At 41.7% G+C, this 19736-nt stretch overlaps 3 protein-coding genes across 6 annotated transcripts; 1 reads left to right on the forward strand and 2 right to left on the reverse strand.

Moving 5' to 3' along the window:
• Positions 1-13: 13 nt before the first annotated feature.
• trappc2 (trafficking protein particle complex subunit 2) lies at positions 14-1305 on the forward strand. Its single transcript, XM_070976786.1, has 4 exons — positions 14-184; positions 338-482; positions 874-959; positions 1046-1305. Exons 1-4 carry the CDS (start codon positions 92-94, stop codon positions 1142-1144), a joined length of 423 nt encoding a protein of 140 aa, XP_070832887.1. The 5' UTR covers positions 14-91; the 3' UTR covers positions 1145-1305.
• A 230-nt stretch (positions 1306-1535) lies between these two features.
• On the reverse strand, positions 1536-4364 carry rab9a (RAB9A, member RAS oncogene family). Of its 2 annotated transcripts, none has more exons than XM_070976785.1 (3): positions 4235-4364; positions 3406-3525; positions 1536-3277 (listed from the first exon to the last, which is right to left on the reverse strand). In XM_070976785.1, the coding sequence occupies exon 3, from the start codon at positions 3236-3238 to the stop codon at positions 2630-2632; it is 609 nt and encodes a 202-aa protein (XP_070832886.1). In that variant the 5' UTR covers positions 3239-3277; positions 3406-3525; positions 4235-4364; the 3' UTR covers positions 1536-2629. The 2 variants fall into 2 exon arrangements, with proteins under 2 accessions (XP_070832886.1, XP_070832885.1); XM_070976784.1 differs by having other exon boundaries at positions 3895-4330.
• A 692-nt stretch (positions 4365-5056) lies between these two features.
• egfl6 (EGF-like-domain, multiple 6) lies at positions 5057-13071 on the reverse strand. Of its 3 annotated transcripts, XM_070975681.1 has the most exons (13): positions 12834-13071; positions 11446-11552; positions 11044-11136; positions 10741-10860; positions 10494-10613; positions 9300-9434; positions 9094-9216; positions 8565-8627; positions 7933-8181; positions 6461-6535; positions 6270-6365; positions 5918-6180; positions 5057-5676 (listed from the first exon to the last, which is right to left on the reverse strand). In XM_070975681.1, exons 1-13 carry the CDS (start codon positions 12905-12907, stop codon positions 5569-5571), a joined length of 1626 nt encoding a protein of 541 aa, XP_070831782.1. In that variant the 5' UTR covers positions 12908-13071; the 3' UTR covers positions 5057-5568. The 3 variants fall into 3 exon arrangements, with proteins under 3 accessions (XP_070831782.1, XP_070831784.1, XP_070831785.1); XM_070975683.1 differs by lacking the exon at positions 8565-8627; XM_070975684.1 differs by lacking the exons at positions 8565-8627; positions 9094-9216.
• Positions 13072-19736: the final 6665 nt, after the last annotated feature.

The following is a 19736-nucleotide window of genomic DNA, read 5'->3' on the forward strand; positions in this document are numbered from 1 at the left end:
GATATCTTGGACAATAAAGTCGTTCAGTCTATTTCGTTTGGTTTGAATTATTTTCAGGACAGATTGGCTTTGCTACGAAAAAGGGAAAACGATGTCTGGGAGCTTTTACTTCGTCATGGTTGGTCATCATGACAATCCTGTATTTGAGATGGAGTTCTTGCCAGCTGGGAAGCCTGAATCAAAGGTAACGTGGATTATTGATAACACCAGCATTCAGGATTTAATCTTATGACTACACTGTCTTAAATGTAAGATATTCAAGGTCACTGCAGTTTATAGGAAATAGGAAAATAGGAAGTTTCATCTTGTTTGATGCGAATTGTTTCATTTTCCACAGGATGACCATCGGCACCTGAACCAGTTCATTGCACACGCAGCCCTGGATTTGGTGGATGAGAACATGTGGCTGTCCAACAACATGTACTTGAAAACTGTGGACAAGTTCAACGAGTGGTTTGTGTCTGCCTTTGTCACCGCAGGACATATCCTTTGTTTCTATTTCATTTGATTCTGCTCTCCTTATTCCCTCACAAAATGCTTTGTTGCAGGTAATCACTAAACATTATTTATGAAATATTACCGTACTGACGGAGGAGACAGACACAAAACCCTTTTATAGATTATATAATAGAAAAAATCATCAGCCCATTGATACAATAGATAGATAGATAGATAGATAGATAGATAGATAGATAGATAGATAGATAGATAGATAGATAGATAGATAGATAACTTCCCCTACTGCCATAATCTAACATGCTAGTTTGCAATTTAATGTATTTCTTAAAAATCATTCACATCTTTGTCATTCTGTATTGTCATAATCAACAAATCAATTACGATGGCTTTATTTTCCTTAATTATTTGCCATACATATAAGATTCATCATGCTGCACGATGTGCGACAAGAAGACGGAATCAAAAACTTTTTTAATGATGTATATGATTTGTACATCAAAGTAAGTTGTCCATATGATTCAAATAACTATCAGTCATCTATTTTTGCCTTCAGTGTTTTGAGTTTATAATTTGTTCTGTCTTCCAGTTTGCAATGAATCCATTCTATGAAATCAATGCACCGATCCGGTCTACAGCCTTCGAGAGGAAAGTACAGTTTCTTGGAAAGAAGCATCTCCTGAATTAATCACTTCACTTGCACAAGAATTTCAATGCATCTTGTCTTTTTGTTGTATATATATATACCTAACACACTTTAATGTTTACGTTTGTCTTTTCCTGTTTAACTCATGTAAAATGTACTGAATGAAGATGTGGATTTTCTATAAAACACTTTCTTGTATAAGTAGTTTATGAGATGATGCTTGTTTCATTTTTCATTGGCTAGGTTATGGATTGGATGGATATGATATGATTGATTATCAACATTAGACCTTACGGCATAAAAAACATCATGCTATGAACCTTTTAGGCATTATATCACTGTAGTGGTTAGAAAGCACAGCAGCAACATTCAGTGCAGTTCACACCTTACAATAAAAAACAGAGTTTTCAGGCAACAAAATATACTTAAAGAGACATGTCTCAGGGGTTTTATTTATCATTTGGCATACCAGTAGTACAACTTTGAATATAAATGAAATCTTACTGGGAAACAGTTATGGTAAATGCTTCACCATTTTAAATATTAAGCTGTAGGAAAAGACTTTCAACTGAAAATATGTTACAAAAAAAAAAAAAGTTAGAGTGCTTTAAGGATCAAAACCATTAAACAATAAACCTAACAATAAGGAAAAAGGTTCACTCAATCATGGCTGCTAATTCATTACACTGTCCTCAAGGAAATAATCAGTGATTTTTAAGGTAAAAACAGTTTAAAAAATACAAAAGTCTCCAGAAACTTAAGTACACCATATGCCATGCATGTTATCTTTGCTTTAACATGTATCTTCTGTTAGGGATCATGGCCCTCAGTGCTGCCAGCACACAGCCATAATCGACTCACTATGCAGAATGTGCACAAACAAGAACTAAAGGTGCAATAATCACGACAAGCTTCAATTTGTTAGTTACACAAAGTAGTGCCTTAGCTACTTCATAATTCTCAGGAATAAGGTTATTGGGCTGTATAAATTAATTATGCGGTTATTTTCTGAATATAAACAAACAGGTCATCACTCTATCTGCATTCTTACATTTGGGAGTGAAGTTGATCATCGCATTCCCATGGTAGTGCACATCTACACATGTATTCTGAGAGTAACAGAATGGAACATTTAGCTCTTTGAGAGGGAAGTGAAACTTTTTTTTTTGCCTCTGTTCAATCATGACTCATTTTTAGTTCCACACAGGTAGTCTTGGACCAATGCAATATATGGTGTATTTTTCTGTTTCTCCTTCAAAGCTTGATTTTGAACGATGGCAGACTGAGTGAGTGAATAAGAGGTTTCATATTTATTTGTAATTAGATGGAGGTCAATTTAATGTTCCCCCTCTTTCTCTTCAAACACGAATCCAACTATTAGCATTATCAAACCATCAACAGTATCACAGATAATAAAGCGAGTAGCGTCATTTGTTTAAATAAGATGTCACTACAGTATTGTGCAACTACAGCCTCATCACATAACAGGCAGAACAGCAAATTGATGTTAGTGATAACTCCTGGATGTTATGAACAGCAAGTGGCAGCAGAGCGAGGCTTTCTGTGGAGCTTGACAGTGTCTGTGGGGATGAGGTGGTCCGTTCTTTCATCCAATGCCAACACTCTGCGCACTGCCTCCTCAAAGGCCACTGCGACGTTGGTAGCATCCTTGGCACTGGTCTCATAATAGGGGTAGTCGCCGTTCTCCTGGCACCACTGCTGAGCCTCCTCAGTGGACACCTGCCGCTCTGACACGTCCAATTTGTTGCCCAAGACTACGAATGGGAACTTCTCTGGATCCTTGACATCTGCATAATAGATGAACTCTTTCTTCCAGTTGCCCAAGTTGACAAAACTCTGGCTGTCATCTACACTGAAGGTAAGCAAGCAGCAGTCAGAGCCTCGGTAGAAAGGAGTCCTCAGGCTGCGGAAGCGCTCCTGGCCAGCAGTGTCCCAGATCTGCAGGGTAACCTGGTGGCCATCTACCTCCAGTTCCTTATTGAGGAACTCTACACCAATGGTGTGGAAAAGATGGGCATCAAATTTATTGGTTACGTAGCGATTCATGAGGGAGCTTTTTCCCACACCGCCATCACCCAGCAGAATGACTTTCAGCAGGGACGTCTTTGTTGTCATGGCTATTCACTCCCGGTTGACCACTTTGAAATAATTTACCTAATTGAGAGATGCAATGTGCAAAGAATATTTTGATTATCTATACAACACCAGTTTGAAGCAAAATACTGTAATAACCACTTTTTACTGCAAAAGCAAGTTTTATGGATGTTTTGTGTTTGACTCACCCCTGGTTGATATCAGCCTCCTCCAGTTTTACAGATCATGTGCTGTTGACCCTGGTCCTCGGTCACATGCTCATTAGTTTAATGTTGATGTGAGCAGCCATGTAGGTAACGTTCAACCAGCTGTAACACAGTGACAAACAACCAGTTTCCTGATTAACAGATGGCCCAGCACAGCAGTTATTGCTGAGAAGCCCCATTGCAATTTGACACAATCTGCTACCAAACGTTCAATACACCGTTTGTATGCACCCTACCGAGGTAACTTGTGTTGATTTAGCTTGTAGCATATAACGTACACAATGGTAAAAGAATAGCTGTAATATGCTAGCGGAGAGTGTCTGAAGTGTGGGTTTTCAGATAGCCAAGTGTTAGCTATGCTAGGCTAACACGAAAAGGGAAAACAAGGGAACACAGCCGGAGTTAGGTTAATGAAATTTGCAAAATTCGCTAGCTCACATTTACTGGCAGGCAAGTTTGCTAGTAACGTACCTTAAGAGTCGGCCAGACCTCTGCAGAGTGAACAACAAATAAACGACGAAATAACTGAAATGATATTAATTCATATATTTGACAGGTCCTCGTCTTAGCGTGGATCGAGACAACGTCAGGTCGCACCGTTTCCTGATCAACTCCAAAGGCTCGGTGCTAACGCAGCTAACAAGCTAACGATACATGGACAGACTCGGATCATGTGATCTTGCCAGACAGAAACAACCGACGACCGCTGAGGTAACGTTTCAGGCCCTCACAACTAATTAGCACAATATTATTCACAAACTACACATTATTCTGCCCTTATTAAAAAACAAAACAAAACAATAATATTTACTTTTAAACCGAACGAGACTTTCGTTCGTTTATGGGTGTTCGCTAGCCCCACCGTTCGCTAGCTAAGCGTCTGTGCATCGACAGTACATCGATTTACTTCTTATCATGAGCATCTTCTCTGTATTATTGATGCACAGCCAGCAGAGAGCGACATTTAGCTGTGATCTGTTAGCATCCCAGCTGTAAAACTGTAACAACCACTCAGCGTCACTGAAAAACGCTGGATGCAGTAGATAATTTAGCAGCTAGCTACTTGTTGCATTTTATCCAGATTTCTATTGAGATGTGTAGCGAAGGTAATTTTACACCACAAACAAACACAGCATCAACATACTCAGTTTTCTTTTTTCTTCTGTCGTTCTCTCACCAGCTGTATCTCAGTTTTTCCAGACAAAACAAGTCTCTTTTTCCCGTTTTGATGTGGATCTACTTTATTATGAAAGCATACTTTTCACATTCAAATTGCATGCCATTGACTACCACAAATATTTTCTGTGATAAACGACCAGCCCTGGCATCCATAAATTTATGGTTCGTTTGTGGTGACATTTCCTCTATCAGCAGACTGAATTTCTTAAAATTATCCCCATACTTTCTCACATTACTTTAGATTTTGTCCACCCTGTAACATGAGTGTATGATACCATTCACTTCCTTTGCCAGATTAGCCTGGCTGATTGTAGATTTCTGTTTCAACAAACCGAGTTATAAAATCATAGAATATTTGGTGAATAAAAAAAATGGTAGAGATAGAAAAAAACAAAACAAAAACAAATTTATTGCAGTAGTACAGTATAATATGAAAGCAAAATGTACAGCAGATATGCACTGATCCTTTTTATCACTTAAACTAATCAGCCTTCAAAAAAGTTATTCATCTAAGATTGAATTTCAGCTATAATTCACCTAAAAATTCACATTATATGTCAAAACTATTTTCAGTTAACTTCAGCAATGCACTATCGCATACACAACAAAGGGCTAAGCACAATACTGTTCAACCTAACTAACAGACAAAGCAGGCATTTCCATGTATTCCTGAGATCTGAGTTATCTGTGTCATAAGAGTCTGTTTTGACAATCATGATTAAGAATGGGCCAGGATGTATTTATTGTAGCAGCACGGTGATAGAGTAAACATGCATGCACTGATTGTACATAACCTTCCCTGGAGAGCATGTGTCTGGATGTTTATGTGAATGCCCTGTAGCTAAGCCATGAGAAAACGTCGAGGAACTCCACGGGAAAGAGACTATAATATGAACAGGAAACAGGAATCTTTGACGTGTGTCAGTTTGAGCAGATTGTCAAAGTGTAAATCCAGGGTGGAGATTCTTAAAAGACAGGGCTGACATCCTCTTGACAGGGCCCTGAGGTCAGCACAACATTGTCCAGCCCAATCTCTCCTCCAACACCTTTCCCACGCTGAGCTTCAAAGACAATCTGAAAGACAGTCAGTGCATCTTTAGGTTGTGGATTGCAGTCATGAATGAACAATATGAGGGTTGTATTTCAAACATATCAGCAACCAATTTAGTCACATAAATGCTGCATAGACTTATAATATAATTTGTGCCATTTAGCCTCCTTTGGTACTACAGATTGTATTGTTATTAGCAATTACTGGACTGGTTTGACAACCATCTATTGATAATATGTCTTATAAAGCAGCGAAATGACTCACAGATTCTGGGGCCTCCTCTTTCCACACCACAGTGAGGAACTCCGTCTGCCAGCTCTGGTCTCTGCTTTGGTTCTGCTCCCATACTGGGTAAGCATTGTTATCCAGCAGCACACGGAGCGTTCCCACTTTGTGGCCCACCACACGGTAGTCAAATGCGATGCACAAGCTGCCCTGCTGGGCCCGGTCACTGAGCAGCAACTTCAGCTTTGCTGTATCCTCCTGCTCCCCTATGAGCCCACTCATGGCCATGTAGTACTCAGCACCTGATCGAGTTTATCGCACTTATAGGTGAATGCATGAAATGAAATTATTCTTTAATACCTTGTGAGAAACGTATTAATAATTCTGTTACCATCATCATGGTAGGCGACACTCCAGTCCATGTCATCAGCCTTGTCTTGGACCCACTCACATGCTCCCTGATCAAAGTTGCAATCCATGATAAACTCTATGAGGTAAAACAATAGGAGTGAAGTAGCAAATTAGTCATATAATGTAAACAGTCATTATATAACAATGGCACATAAACAGATATTTAATTACCTTCCTGAACTGGTGTTATTTTGATTTCTTTGACTTCTGTGGCTGGGCCAAACACAGATTCAAAATCCTCTGAAACTGTATTTAGAGATAAAAGGAAAAAATCTGTGTGAATTCATGACTTTTCAACCAAATATATATCCACTTGCCAGTTTATTAGGTGCATCTAGCTTAAACTTAAACTGCTTTATTGGAACAGGCCTGCAATAAATCCTACTTTCATGAAAATTATAATGTTCAGTTTGAGCTAGGATTTATTTCAGGACTGTTGTATTAGATTGCACTGCAATTACGCTCTAACAAAATCTTGTAAAATCTCTTCAATGCTGCCTCATAAAAATGACAAAGAACATTTTGTCTATGAATTCCTTTAAAAGTATGTGATCTTAAAAAAAAAAAATCTAAAATTATGCAGCAAAGAGATTTTCCAAGATGAAGCAAAAGCCAGGAAGGGCTTTTTAACCAACAGGTGTAGACCTGCCCTGCTGTCACTCATGTCTTCAGATGGATCTACAACTTTAGGATACAACCCACCGCCCCCCAAGTCTTTTAAAGCCACCCAGTGACAGCTGGGGTCATTGAACCTGCTCAGCCAGAGTGGGCTAGTGTTAGAGAGGTCTGCAGGGTTGATGATAGACTTCCTTACTAGGAGTCAAGTCTGTTTGCACAACAGCTGTTTTGGGGAAAACATAATAAAAGGCTAGGAGGCTTCTTAACCCCCCTCCCCTCCTTGCCCTCCTTCCAGGAGATGGGAAGCAAGCCCAGGATGAGTTGTATCCCTGGGCTCTCACATGTCGACAGAGTAAAATTCCTCCCCGGAGGTGATGGATGTCTTGGGGCCTGTCTCCTCTTGCTGTCTGAGATCTTACACAGACTCGGGTTTTGAGATTAGTGGTGAAAGGCAACCTCATTCATGATGACATGTTCTAGAAGCCATCGTGTCTCATAATCATTAGATGGAGCTTTGATTGATCTTTGTGTTTTTCATTTGATTTTGCCAATGGTTTAATATTATGAAAGAGCTGACAGGATCTAACGGTTAGCGACATGCCTGCGTGACAGTAATAATGCTTGGAGTTCTTTGTGGAAATAATCAGCATGACTGCGACATCTCATCATACTCACTGTGTCTCAGCATGTTTTTCACTAAAAAGAGCCACATTTAAGTGCAGTGAAAAAACTTTCCAAGAATAGTTATGCAGGCCTTTGTGCAGCCTGAGGTCGACAGGGGACATGAAGTAACAAGCCCCCTTTCTCTCTGATCAAGGTCTTAGGCCCGACCTGCTAATTTTTACTTATTTCAGCTGCCTACTGAGAAATCGATAATTGTATTCAGATGCTGTGTAGACACAAGAGCAAAATCGCTGTAGAAACACACTGAGTTTGTTTAGTCTGTGTATGGTTAATACATTGCGGACCACCCAGACTGCCAGAAACAGAAACGCTGCAAGAGAGCCAAATGAAAGGACGCTTACTGAAAACATCTCCCCTTGGATTGAGCTGGTTGTCTTCCTCTTCCTCCTCCTCCTCTTCTTCCTCAGGAAGTTCATCCTCCTGTCTCTCCTCAGCCCTGGTGCCAGTGTAGACCTCTCCATCATAGTCAAACGGCTGCTGGTGGATCTTGGGGGGCGGCGTCGCAGCTGTTTCAGGAATAACATTTTTGAAGTCCTCATTGTCCAGCTTACCTCCCAGAATCCCAGGCCTCACTTGGGAGTCTGGGATGGCTGCAGGCAGGAAGAGGAATCAGATTAGACATGTGGAACCACAATCAAGACTGGGAGATGCAGCGTTTTACCAGGCTTCAGATGTGGTTGCTGACATGTATTTTGCAGCTGCTGTTCTTGTACTACTCCATGCAGAAGAAGCACGACGGCGACATTCATTGCACATAATTTAAGCGTTTTTATCACATACATTCTACATTTAAAGGTTCATGCTGAGGATTCCAAGTCTCAAGCTGTGTGTGCTGTAGGCATACAACATTTCCAGCCATGAGCAAGAGAAAGAGCTTGAGGAGATGTTCTTATAGGCAAGAGGAGGGAATGAATGGGGTTGCAGGGCAGGGAGTGAACAGCGGAAGCAGGTCTTGGATTCCACACAGTCTCACCATTGAGGAAATCATCTGCACTGCCTTTGTCTCCATCCCACGACCTCTGATAAAACGGCTTGACTATAAAAAAATAAAGGCATCTTCATTTACGCTGAAACCCCTGGCCCCTACTCTCCTTATGTCATTTGGCTCCACAAGGCTTCACCTGTTATTATCTGGACCTGGTTCAAAGACTACAACACAACCTGTCTTTCTCCTTCTTCTTCAGGTGGCTGGCTACCGTACAGTGTCATATATTTACACAGGTGTGTTTTCCATCTGTGGCTCTCTCTCTTACTAACATCTGTAAAGAGGAGTCTGGAAGCAGGAAACTAACTTTGGCAGGACTGCTGTTTGCTGAAGAAATATGTGGCCATAAAACTGCTCCTGTCCTATCTGACCGACTACTCTCACCTGGGAACGGTCAGAAACATGAGGTTTAGAAATCTGTCTTGAATAGATTTACTTGACAAGTGTTGTTACACATCAAAAGGCACCCCTGAAGCTAATTAATTTAGAATTCTGTGTAGCAGTTCTCGGATCTCACCAGAGCATTCAAAGCCATTGCCTCTGAAGCCAGACTTGCACCTGCACTTGTAGGATCCCCGAGTGTTCAGACAGTCAGCATGGTGGCTGCACTTGTGGGTGCCAGTTGCGCACTCATCATGGTCTGGAATTGGAAGAAGCCTATTTGTACCTTTAAGAGCAGAAATGATCACAAATGTTCCCCCATGGTGAACTCATATACCTTACCTACACAGTCATATTTGCCGTCTACATATTTCAGGTCGTAGCCCTCCTGGCACTTGCAGTAGTAGCTGCCAAAGGTGTTCACACACTGTCTGTTGTATGGGCAGAGGTTCTTCCCAGTCACACATTCATCAATATCTGATGGGAAAGAAAATTGGGAAAAATGAAAGTGCATTAAACTGTCCTGGTGATCACCAGCCCTCACTGGCTTCCTGCTAGCTGTCACTGCTATTTTGTGCTTGATGTGGCACCGGCACAGGCAGGAGCAGTGCTTCCACTGAGAGGTAACTGAGCTGTTGATATTGTTGTGGATGTAATGACCTACTTAACACAGGCGCTAATAGTAACATCACCTTTAGTACTGCTTTTAAACATGATACAGTGCCCAGTAGTCATAGATGTCAGCCTATTGCTGTAGATACAAAAATTCAATCAGTTTATCTTTGTATTTCCAGTCAGACTTAATATCTTATTTTACTTATGTTTATCTACTGCTATGCAAGTTTTCAGATGTTTCTGTTTGTGGTCAGCGACTTAAAGTCTGGGACTGCGGCCAGTTAGGGGTCCATTGTATCTAGAGCAGACTGAAATATTTCTACTCTATGTTTAGCTCAGGTTCAGAAACTACTTTATACTTTCATGATGGATACAGTAGATCTGCATCTGTCTCATGAGGGTTCATTATTTGTCTGTAAAGGACACAGCACATCTAGGAAAAATGTACGTTTGGTTCATTTTCACAGTTAGTGTACCTCTGCTGTACCTCTATTGTTGAGTGTGTTGGATCCCTTTTAATCCCGCCCTAGAACTATAATACTACTTCCCCTGTGCGAGTATGTCAGACTGGCTCTGTCAAAGCTCAGGCACTTTTGTGGGAAGAAATATAACTTAATTGCATCCATCTGATTTGCAAACCAAGCATGGCAAAGCCACATAATAGAATCATTACAGAATTGTTCCACTGTGCAGCAAATTCCCAATCCATGAGCCGGAGACAAGCCAAAGTCAATAGTTTTTCACTCTGTGTTCCCTGTTTAGAGAAGAGCTATTGCTCCATCTGATTTTTCACTCTCCATACTATCTTGCTGAGACTGTATAATTTTTAGTATAGGTTTTCCTTGCGCGACACTATATGCTGAAAGACACTAAATTATTTTCTATTATATCATCTATAATCGTGCAAGTGTGGTTGCTCACCTACACAAGTCCTCTCATCTTGCCCAAGTTGCAGCCCTGCAGATGGGCAGAGGCAGCGAATCTCTCCCTGAATTTCCTCACAACCATACTGACAGTGAGCAAGAGAGCATGTCCTGGAATCTACAAGCATGGACACAAACACAAAAAAACACATGTTGAGCGTGTAAATATTGCAAACTTTGGCAACTTTGATTTTCTTTATGTTTCCACTTAGGGCATGCACACGCAGTAGTATGACGTTACTCACTGGTGCAAGATCCATCAGGCATTACGGTGTAACCGTTGAGACAGTAGCACTTGTAACTTCCATAACTGTTCATGCAGCGATGCTCACAGGGACGAGGTTTCAGGCCGCACTCATTCAGATCTAAAAACAAGAGTCACCCTCAGTTGTATTTGCTTTTAATTGAAACAAGAGATAAAGATTTGCTTGAAGTAAAACCTACCTAAAATTAGCTTGTAAAGGGAGTTACAAGCCAGAAATTAGATTATCCTGTCCCCAGTTTGACCCATGTTGTCCAGACCCTCTTCACTGACCACAAATACCCACCTTGATTACACGTCTTGCCGGTGTATCCAGGGAAACACTTGCATTTGTTGGGGCCAACACACTCTCCGTGCTTGCAGCCGTGCTCACACTGAGCTGGTAAAACATTTAACAGAGAAAATACCACCAGAAATATCAGCGGTTTGAGGATGATGGATTATATTCAAACCACACATTTCTGTAAGGCAGGAGAGGTTTTTCAATCTAGACTGTCATTTCCTTCACATTTTTTGGTTTCGGAAAATACCTTTCATGAAAAGAATAACAGTTGTTAGGAGATTGTGTGGCAGTGAATTCACCCTCTCTCTCAAAATATGTATTTTGCTCATTCAAAAAGCACTACGTGTAAATCGAAGTTGCCACTTTACTATATATATCATAAACCAGTCCTTGCATCAATCTTACCCTCACACTGTCCTTTACTGTTTTTCTTCCAGCCGTAGCAACACTCCAGTCTCCTACCATAGCGACACACACCTGCTTGGTTTCCAGTAAGGACTTGTCGATAGTGCCTTCGTGGAAGAAGAGAGGAGTAAAGGTAAGATATGTAATTTCCCTGTCTTATCAAAATTTACAGCCCTCAATGGTTCATGCATGGAACATTAGATGGCAGATTAGGCCTTTAAGCAAAATCTTATCAGAGTAACGACAATAAACCAGTAATGACAAGTTCACAATATTACAAATGCAGGTTTTAAGCCATCCTTTTCTTCTAACTTTGGTCACAATGGTAGTTATGTGCAAAAAAACAAACAAGCAACTTAAATAAAGCGTCCCCTCACAGACTCACTGAGTGATAAAAGAGGGGCTCCTGTGGAGCAACAGCCAGCTGACAGGATGTGGGCTACAGATGGGGAAAAACACACTAATCAGACACTTCCTGCGTTGCACACTGATACCTTATGCACAACCATATGTCCTCCTCTCTTTGCTCCGCCTTGATCTTCACCTGACTCCAATTTCTGGAGTCAGATGAGAATCTACTGTAAAGTTATTCTCAGCTGCGGTCAGCATTGCATTCAAAATAACCTGCAGCACATATAGATTATATTGCATGTGTGTATTTTTAACCTGTAAATTTAATTAAGATGTTAAGGTGCTGTTTGCCATTGACTCAGTGAATGGCATGTCAGAATCTCACAGCCAAATCTGACTGCAAGCTTTTAGCATCATTATCTCTACTTTAAAGCTCTAATATCCCAGATGTTTAGGTGTCCCAGGGTTAGCATCCTATAAGCAGCCCTGGCTCCAGAGGGACTGGAGGAATGTGAGACTTGATAGAAATCAACCAGAATAGCCCACAGGAGATGGGCTCCTAAGTGTGACAGGTGCTCTTCATTTACTAACAGTTGCTGTGCCACATTTAGCTGACACACTGCGTCTGTGTGTCTCACAGTCCTGTGTGTACATACCATCTAAAAACAACAGTTTTCTTAATAAAGATTTAAAGCCCATGCTTAAGTGCGAAATAAATGAGGTTCATGTTACTCATTTAGCTTCTCTTAAAGTAGAAGCATGTGGAGGAACTAGCAATTGAAATGGCAGTAATTTCCTTTTTTGGCCACAGGAAGTGGGCCAAATTGTATATTAGCCAATACTGATGGTGACACTTTTGGTTTATTCTTGGAGCCTGTGCATTTCAGAGTCTGCTCTACCCGACATGATCCTTGAAGGTCTTTTTTAAATTTTGACTGAGTAAATATCCAAGGAAAGTTTACACCTGCTGCAGGTCTCAGGGTAGAAACACGCCACATGACATCAAATGCTCTCGTTGCTGTAGCTCATTGACTTACCTATGAGCTTCTGCACTCCCAGAGGAGACGTGGAGCAGGAGAAAAAGAGCAGCGACAAAGGTGAATGGCTGCATGTCTGTGACCGTGAGCAGCCGGAGAGCTGTGTTTCCCACGGGGCTGACTTTGGTTGAGTTCCGACTGCTCCTCCTGGGGGCTTACGCTCATTAAAATACTTAGACGGGAACAGGTCTTAGTTGCACAAGGCACGCCGGATTTCATGTATTTCCAGAGCACAAAGTCAAAGTCTCCTCCGGGGGGGAAAACAAAAATCTTTCTCTCACTCTCTTCAATGCTGCACCTATACTCAACGCCCCTGCATTTGCTTCCTCTTCTTCTCTGAAATTCCAGCGGTGGGTTGACAGTGAAATGACACTGCACACTGAGGGTGAGGTTGTGACTTTTGGAGGCAGGAATGGGTTTGTAAGGGGGGTGGGGATTATGTTTAGGGGTGCTCCTCTGCTCTCTGAAACCCTATACAAGACCACATGGAAGACCTCCTGAGGATCACCAGCAGGAAATCTCACACTGCTACACACATATCAAATGCAGTGCGGCCTATTGATCTTATTTTGTGTCTTTTCTGGGATAACTTTACATACCTTTGTTGCTTGATGGTCTGCCCATGCTGTATTTTTTTCTCTGGGATAATTGGCTGTATCAGCTAATTGTGGAACTCAGACATGCGTAGGCCTGTCATTAGCAGCTCCAGTGCTCTTTGATGTCTTTCTCACAGGTCGCACATAAAGCTTTGCTCTCTTCCACATGCTAACTCCCAGTTCAGCCATTAAAACGTTTAATGAGTTTTCACACTTTCAAAGTCAGCCTCAACATCTGGTCCCGATCCTCTGTGCAATCAGACATGGACAGGTGATGTTTCTGTGGGAGCTTCAGCGTTTAGTTTACTGTTTGTTGTTAAAATCCATGTTTTTGTATATCAAGAGGTTGTTCTTGCACTGAATTTCCCCGTTGCTCGTCTGTCCACTCCTGGTTAGCCCAAAGTGGATCAAAATGACGATTTGAAAACTTCAACGCACCTAGCTTTCAGATGAGAAGGAAGTCTGCAGTTAAATACTGTAGTTGAGCTCACCAATACAAGCCTGTGGTTATTTCGCCAGGCATTCAGGACTCATGTCAGGAAGCAGAAATGTCTCAGCTTATTAAACGTCTTTTATATCTCATTTTTTTTATACAGCTTGAGATCAAGTCGAACTCAGTCTGGAGACTCCCATTGTTGTACCCATTTATTGGTGTGGCTCATCAAATCTGTGTGGCATAGACGTGATTCACAAGAGCAATCAAGGTAAACTTGAACTCAAATCTGCATGCAGCAATTCCTTCATGTTTATCCAATAAGACGCTTGGGAGGTGGACGTTTGGTCGCTGGGAGGCAAGCGTCACCACAAATGTGCAGCAGTGAGTAGTGGTGTTGTCAGAAAGCTACGGGGGCAAATATTCCAGCAAACCCCATGGACAGCGACGATTAGCATGATATTTTCAAACCTTGACCTCAAGTCTTTAGTTCACCACAGCTTAACTAGTAGTTTTACTTTCTTAGGCATAAACACACAACCTTTCTAGAGCTGAGTTGTTCATGTGGACCACCTAGTTGTTTGAGGTAGGCTGTAGTTACACTGTAATTGAAAGGTGTTTGGAACAAATTGAAAGTTGTTTTGAACATCTGACCAAATCAATTTTGTGTTTAACTCCAAGTGTGGTGGATAATCTTGGTGGATATGATGAATGTGAACATCACTTCAGTGCTTTGAGATGAGAGCTTGTAGCGGACTGGTTCCTAACCAGAGGGTCCTGAATCCCAGTATAGAAGTTTCTGTCATCATTAGTCCTTTCATTTGATGCTATCGCATGAAAAACTCCCGTACAGGAGAATAACGCACATACAAACACACATTTCCCTGTGTGTCCCATTTCCAGTCTGCAACCTGACTCTATATGACTGACACCTCAAGAATGCGAGCCATGCGTTTACTTGGAGCTGGGCTCGTGCTCGGGCAGGTGTTCGATGGACCTGGTAAAGCCATTATTCTCACAACAACAGCACCATCTTCTGTCCAGGAGAAACCCTGGCATTTAGACCACAACTCCAACTGTATCCAAAGGAATCTCTGGGCAGCTTTTTAGCTTCTGGACCATTTTTTTTGCAGCTTAGTGGCTTTTCTGTTAGCAAGGTTGAACTTTCAGAATATTCAATAATAGTCAGTTATGAAACACACCATGCTTGTGGTTGTAAAGTGTACTGTACAAATGAGTTTAGCTATTTTCAGTGCTAGTATAAAGAATTGTTCTTTAAATTTAGAGTTTGCTTTGAGCGTCATATAAATAAGTTCTGCCTCAATACCACAGAGATGAGTACCTATTTTTATTTTTTTTTAATTCTGTATTCTTCCAGGAGGGGGAGACATAGTTCAGCACTTGGCAACATGTTTTAAGAGCCAATAGGTAGACAAAAACGCCATGTGTTGCTTAACACTTGGCCGATAATCTACACGTAATATGACTTTCATCTTCCTAATGACAAAGCCTGGCTGCTCTGTCACCTGGATCGCAGATGTGTTTTACCCCAGCAGGTCTCACTCATCGTGATTTGTGGTTTAATGTGTTCTGCAAAGATCTGAACAGAAACCTCAGCAGGAAGTGAATGGAATTTTACCAGCAGTGTTGATTGATTGTGTGCTTTGTCTCTTTTCTTTCACCAGAGGTCCCTGTTTGTCTATTTTGTGTTGTCTGAAGTAAGCCGCATCACATCCTGAATGGGTGTACGGGTTGAGACACATTATAAAAAGTGGTGGTTATTGATGGCTGAGTGGTCTACTTTGCAGTTTCCTGTTGCCATTAACATGAGTTCTGAACAGTAAAGGGGCAGTTTTATCATTTTTATGGTAGACTTAACTCACACTTGGCCTTTTTGATGTATTGACTTAAGATATGAATGCTCTTGTGTCTTTGTCTCCTTATGTTCATTGGCTGCATGTGGTGCAGCACTTTGCAGAGGCATCTTCACAAAGTGTGCCTCCCCACTTCCTGGCATTTACACAGGCCAATACTCTCCCTTCACTTTAATCGACTCCAAGCTTGCAGACATGAGTCGATAAAGTTATAATGTGATGATGCAGCTGATACCGGGATTAGCAGGCTCCAGTTACGCCATTTTACTCATGCTATCCCCTGTAAGACACATCCTTACAGAAGTCAATGGCCCCTACGTGGGCACATATTTTCACCCACTGAGAGGCTCTCACCGTGGCCCCTGGCACAATGAGCAAGGCTTTTACTATAAAAGGAGAGACAAAGCAGTTGAGAAGTTATTTTGAAAGTGGTGTGTGTACACAACCACATCCTGCCTTGAGTGGGAGATGAAATGAGCAGTGAATGCACTGCAGAGACTACAGCCTGCTGTGAAAATGGGCCACCGCTCATCAAAGATACTGTGGTGTACCCTTCGAGGTAATGTGTTTAAATACAGCTGTCAGACTTGATGGAAGTTTACATAACAGTAACATTTAAAAAGGTTCTTTGCAACAATCATCGGTGCACTCATTTAAATTTGGTTAACTGTTGGACGAAGACTGAGAATCTTACATCAAAGCTTCAGTCAAAACATCAGTTTCATCAGTTTCTAGTGTTTCTAGTTTCTAGTTGTGTATTACTCTTGGATGATCTGTGCTGCAGTGCAGAGAGGGGGCTGTGGCTTCCCCCTGCAATAATGAATGTGACCTTGAGAAATCTTTTTGACTACAACGCTTACTGGAGTATCCTTCATGCCCACCTGTAAGGATGGAAAAATTACCTTTGTACAGGCAACTTTCTCTTATTTATATTTTCCACATTCAGTGTCCAAAAGACACCTCACCTCTCACACTTCAAGTTGCATTTTTGTGCTTATACGTAGTTGTCATTTTATGGCTTTATCCTTTGTGTGACCCAATAGAAACCTCCTGTAATTTAGATTTATATGTCCAGGTGCTCCTCCTGGAACATCTGCTGCCCCCCAGATTACACAAATACAGGCTGCTAAGTGAGGTTGGACCCAGCGCAACCAGAGAGACAGACCCTGGGGAATCCAGACTGTCTGCGAGATCACACAGACACTTTTACCCCTCGACACGACAGGCTAAACGCAGGCTTCGGCCTCAGCTGGACGCCTGAATAATGCAGCAGCAGACACAGTCGTGCCATGCTGTGAGGGTGGCTTGATGGGGAAGCACCAGACATCTCAAGAGGGTTGATGTGTGGCTCACCATTATTTATTAATGGGCTTACCCGGTCAGAGACATTACAGTGGCCTATTAAATCTGCCACAGTCTCAAACAAAGCTCTTATGCTGCCCACTCTGCTGCAGAGCTGGAGGTATGCTTCAGGTGCAACACTGAACTACATCTGATGCTTTGCATCACCACAGTCTTCCTGTATTAGAAGAGACCAGTCTTTGGTGCATTAAAGACTGAAAGATCTGTTTTCTTGTGATTCAGTCTCCTCAGCAGATCCTGACTGGACCTCACACACCATTTGCCAGCATTGCACACACACACACACACACACACACACACACACACACACACACACACACACACACACACACACACACACACACACACACACACACACATATATATATATATGAAGACATTGCAGTCTGGTTTTTGCTTTCCATTTCTTCTTTCTTTCTTCTGTGGTTATTTAATGGGGAACTTCCCAAGTCTGGTTGCTGCCACATGACCATATCTAAATTCTAGTCCCTTTTCTTTTCCTAATGTCTTAATATTTTCTCTCTTTTTTGTCACTAATGATCTGTCCTGCTTTACCTGCTTTTTATGTTTGCTGTATTGCCATCAGTGTGTCGTTAAAGCCATGAGCTGTCCAATTAGTTCTGGAGACCATGACAGCCTTTGTATGATTTCTAGGTGAAATACAAACCACACTTTTCCACCATTTGCTGCTGTTGTCAAAGCCATGATTAAAGAACACGTGATTGTGATAGTGAAGCCTTTTGTCACAGTGATACAATTTTATACTGTAGTTACAACTTTCATTGTTCTTTGATGTCTGGAGGGGTTCCATTTGCTATTTAACCTTTTCAAAGTGGCAAGACCCCAAAGGTCAGAGTTTAAAATGGCCCTTTGTTCTTCTTACCTGGGGAGGCGCATGCTGGGTATAATTACACAACTATGTACCCTAAGAAGAGAACCCACTTCACCTTAGTGCGGCGCTCATGAAAAGTGCATGCCTAACAGGATAAGACATGCTGCTGTATCATTTTTAACTCCCACCGTGTGTGTACAGGACTTTTAATGTTCCTGCACTATTGTAGGGGTTATAGGCTCCTGACAATACATTTAAAAAATGTCCGTGTACTTATTACAGACTTGTGTGGTTATCAGCACAATGAGAACAACCAGGTTTCATTTCCTGACTCTTGTTAGAATGAGCTTTGTGGCTAGTGCTGCAGGGTCACAAAAAAGGTAGGGATTAAAGAAAACCCCCCAGTAATGAACTTGTGGGTGTTTGTGGGTGTATATGTGTATAGGGTTATTATTAAACTGCAAGATATGAGCATGTTTTGGTGTTTCTATACTTACATACTGGGTGTAGGTATGTATGTAGGTTATGTAAGTCAGCATGCACTTCCTGCTTGGTTCACATTATCATAAGGTTTAGCTCTGAGCAGACAGCACGGAGGCTTGCATGTCACACCTACATGTTTCTCTGTATCAGTGCACAGCATGAAGTAGAAACAGCCTGCCTCAAAAGGAAGAGAGAAAATGTCATAAATAGCAGACGTCGGAAGTTACAGTTCAGAAACCAGAAACAAGCTTTGTCTCGACGGTTTCCACAGACCCACTCCAAGCTGCTCACACACACATATCTTCAAGTGCTTATCCACATTAATTAAGGGGCGATCAAACCATTCTCAGAATTAATCTGAATGCCATAGCTTTAGTTGCTTTGTTTCCCAACAAGCTTTTCAGACGACTGCAAACACAGTTGCAGAACACACATTAGATGTAATGGGAGTTTGTGTGCTTTCATGATACTACCACAAAGGCAAACATAGCTGCAAGCCTGTACAAAGGATCAGCACAAAACCCCCTGCACTTTGCCAGTGCGCTGTTGAGACATGCTGTATGTGGCCACAACTATTGGAGCACCGATAGCTAAGCACATTCCTCAGACGGTTTTCATCAAGCCGTCTGAATCCGCGGGGTTTAGTGTGTTTCTGTCACAAGAGCTATCTACTTTCAGTTAACCTTACTGTGGACCATCGTGCTTAGCAGTGAAAGCTGTAATACAGCCATTGTGCCGGCATTGCTTATGCTTGTTCAACATGACTCATGAAAACTAAACACATGCTTGGCACACAATCGTATACACGTTGCTTAAAATAACATTTATACAAATGGACTCTTGTCCCGCAGTATCACGTCACAAATATAATGTGTGTTGCCTTTGCTCGGTTTTACTAACTCACTGATCATGTTGAGGTGTACATTGTGCAAAACTGTTACTTACCACTGCCTGACATTTCAGACAGTTTATGCCGATGATCACGTGACAGTCTGTGTGAAATCTTGCCCCCCCCCCCCCCCCCCCCCACACACACACACACACATACACATACACAGAGTATCCTGAATACATCACTGTAGGTGACTTTAAGTCTCTATACACACTTCTGTGTTTACCGACACCTTATGTGAACAGAACGCAGAGGTGTTCACAGCCACAAAAGATGTAAAACTTACAAGCACGTTGCTTTGATGCTGTGATACTTGACATCGGTTAGATTTAAGCAAATCTGACTTGCTTACATACAAGAATTAGAAATTCAACAATAAGGAATCAGTTCAGCAAACTCCGAAATGTTATTTAAACACAGTTTCAGTCTGT

This window comes from Chaetodon trifascialis, chromosome 12 (genome assembly GCF_039877785.1).
Source record: "Chaetodon trifascialis isolate fChaTrf1 chromosome 12, fChaTrf1.hap1, whole genome shotgun sequence".
In the NCBI taxonomy this organism is placed as follows: domain Eukaryota; kingdom Metazoa; phylum Chordata; class Actinopteri; order Chaetodontiformes; family Chaetodontidae; genus Chaetodon; species Chaetodon trifascialis.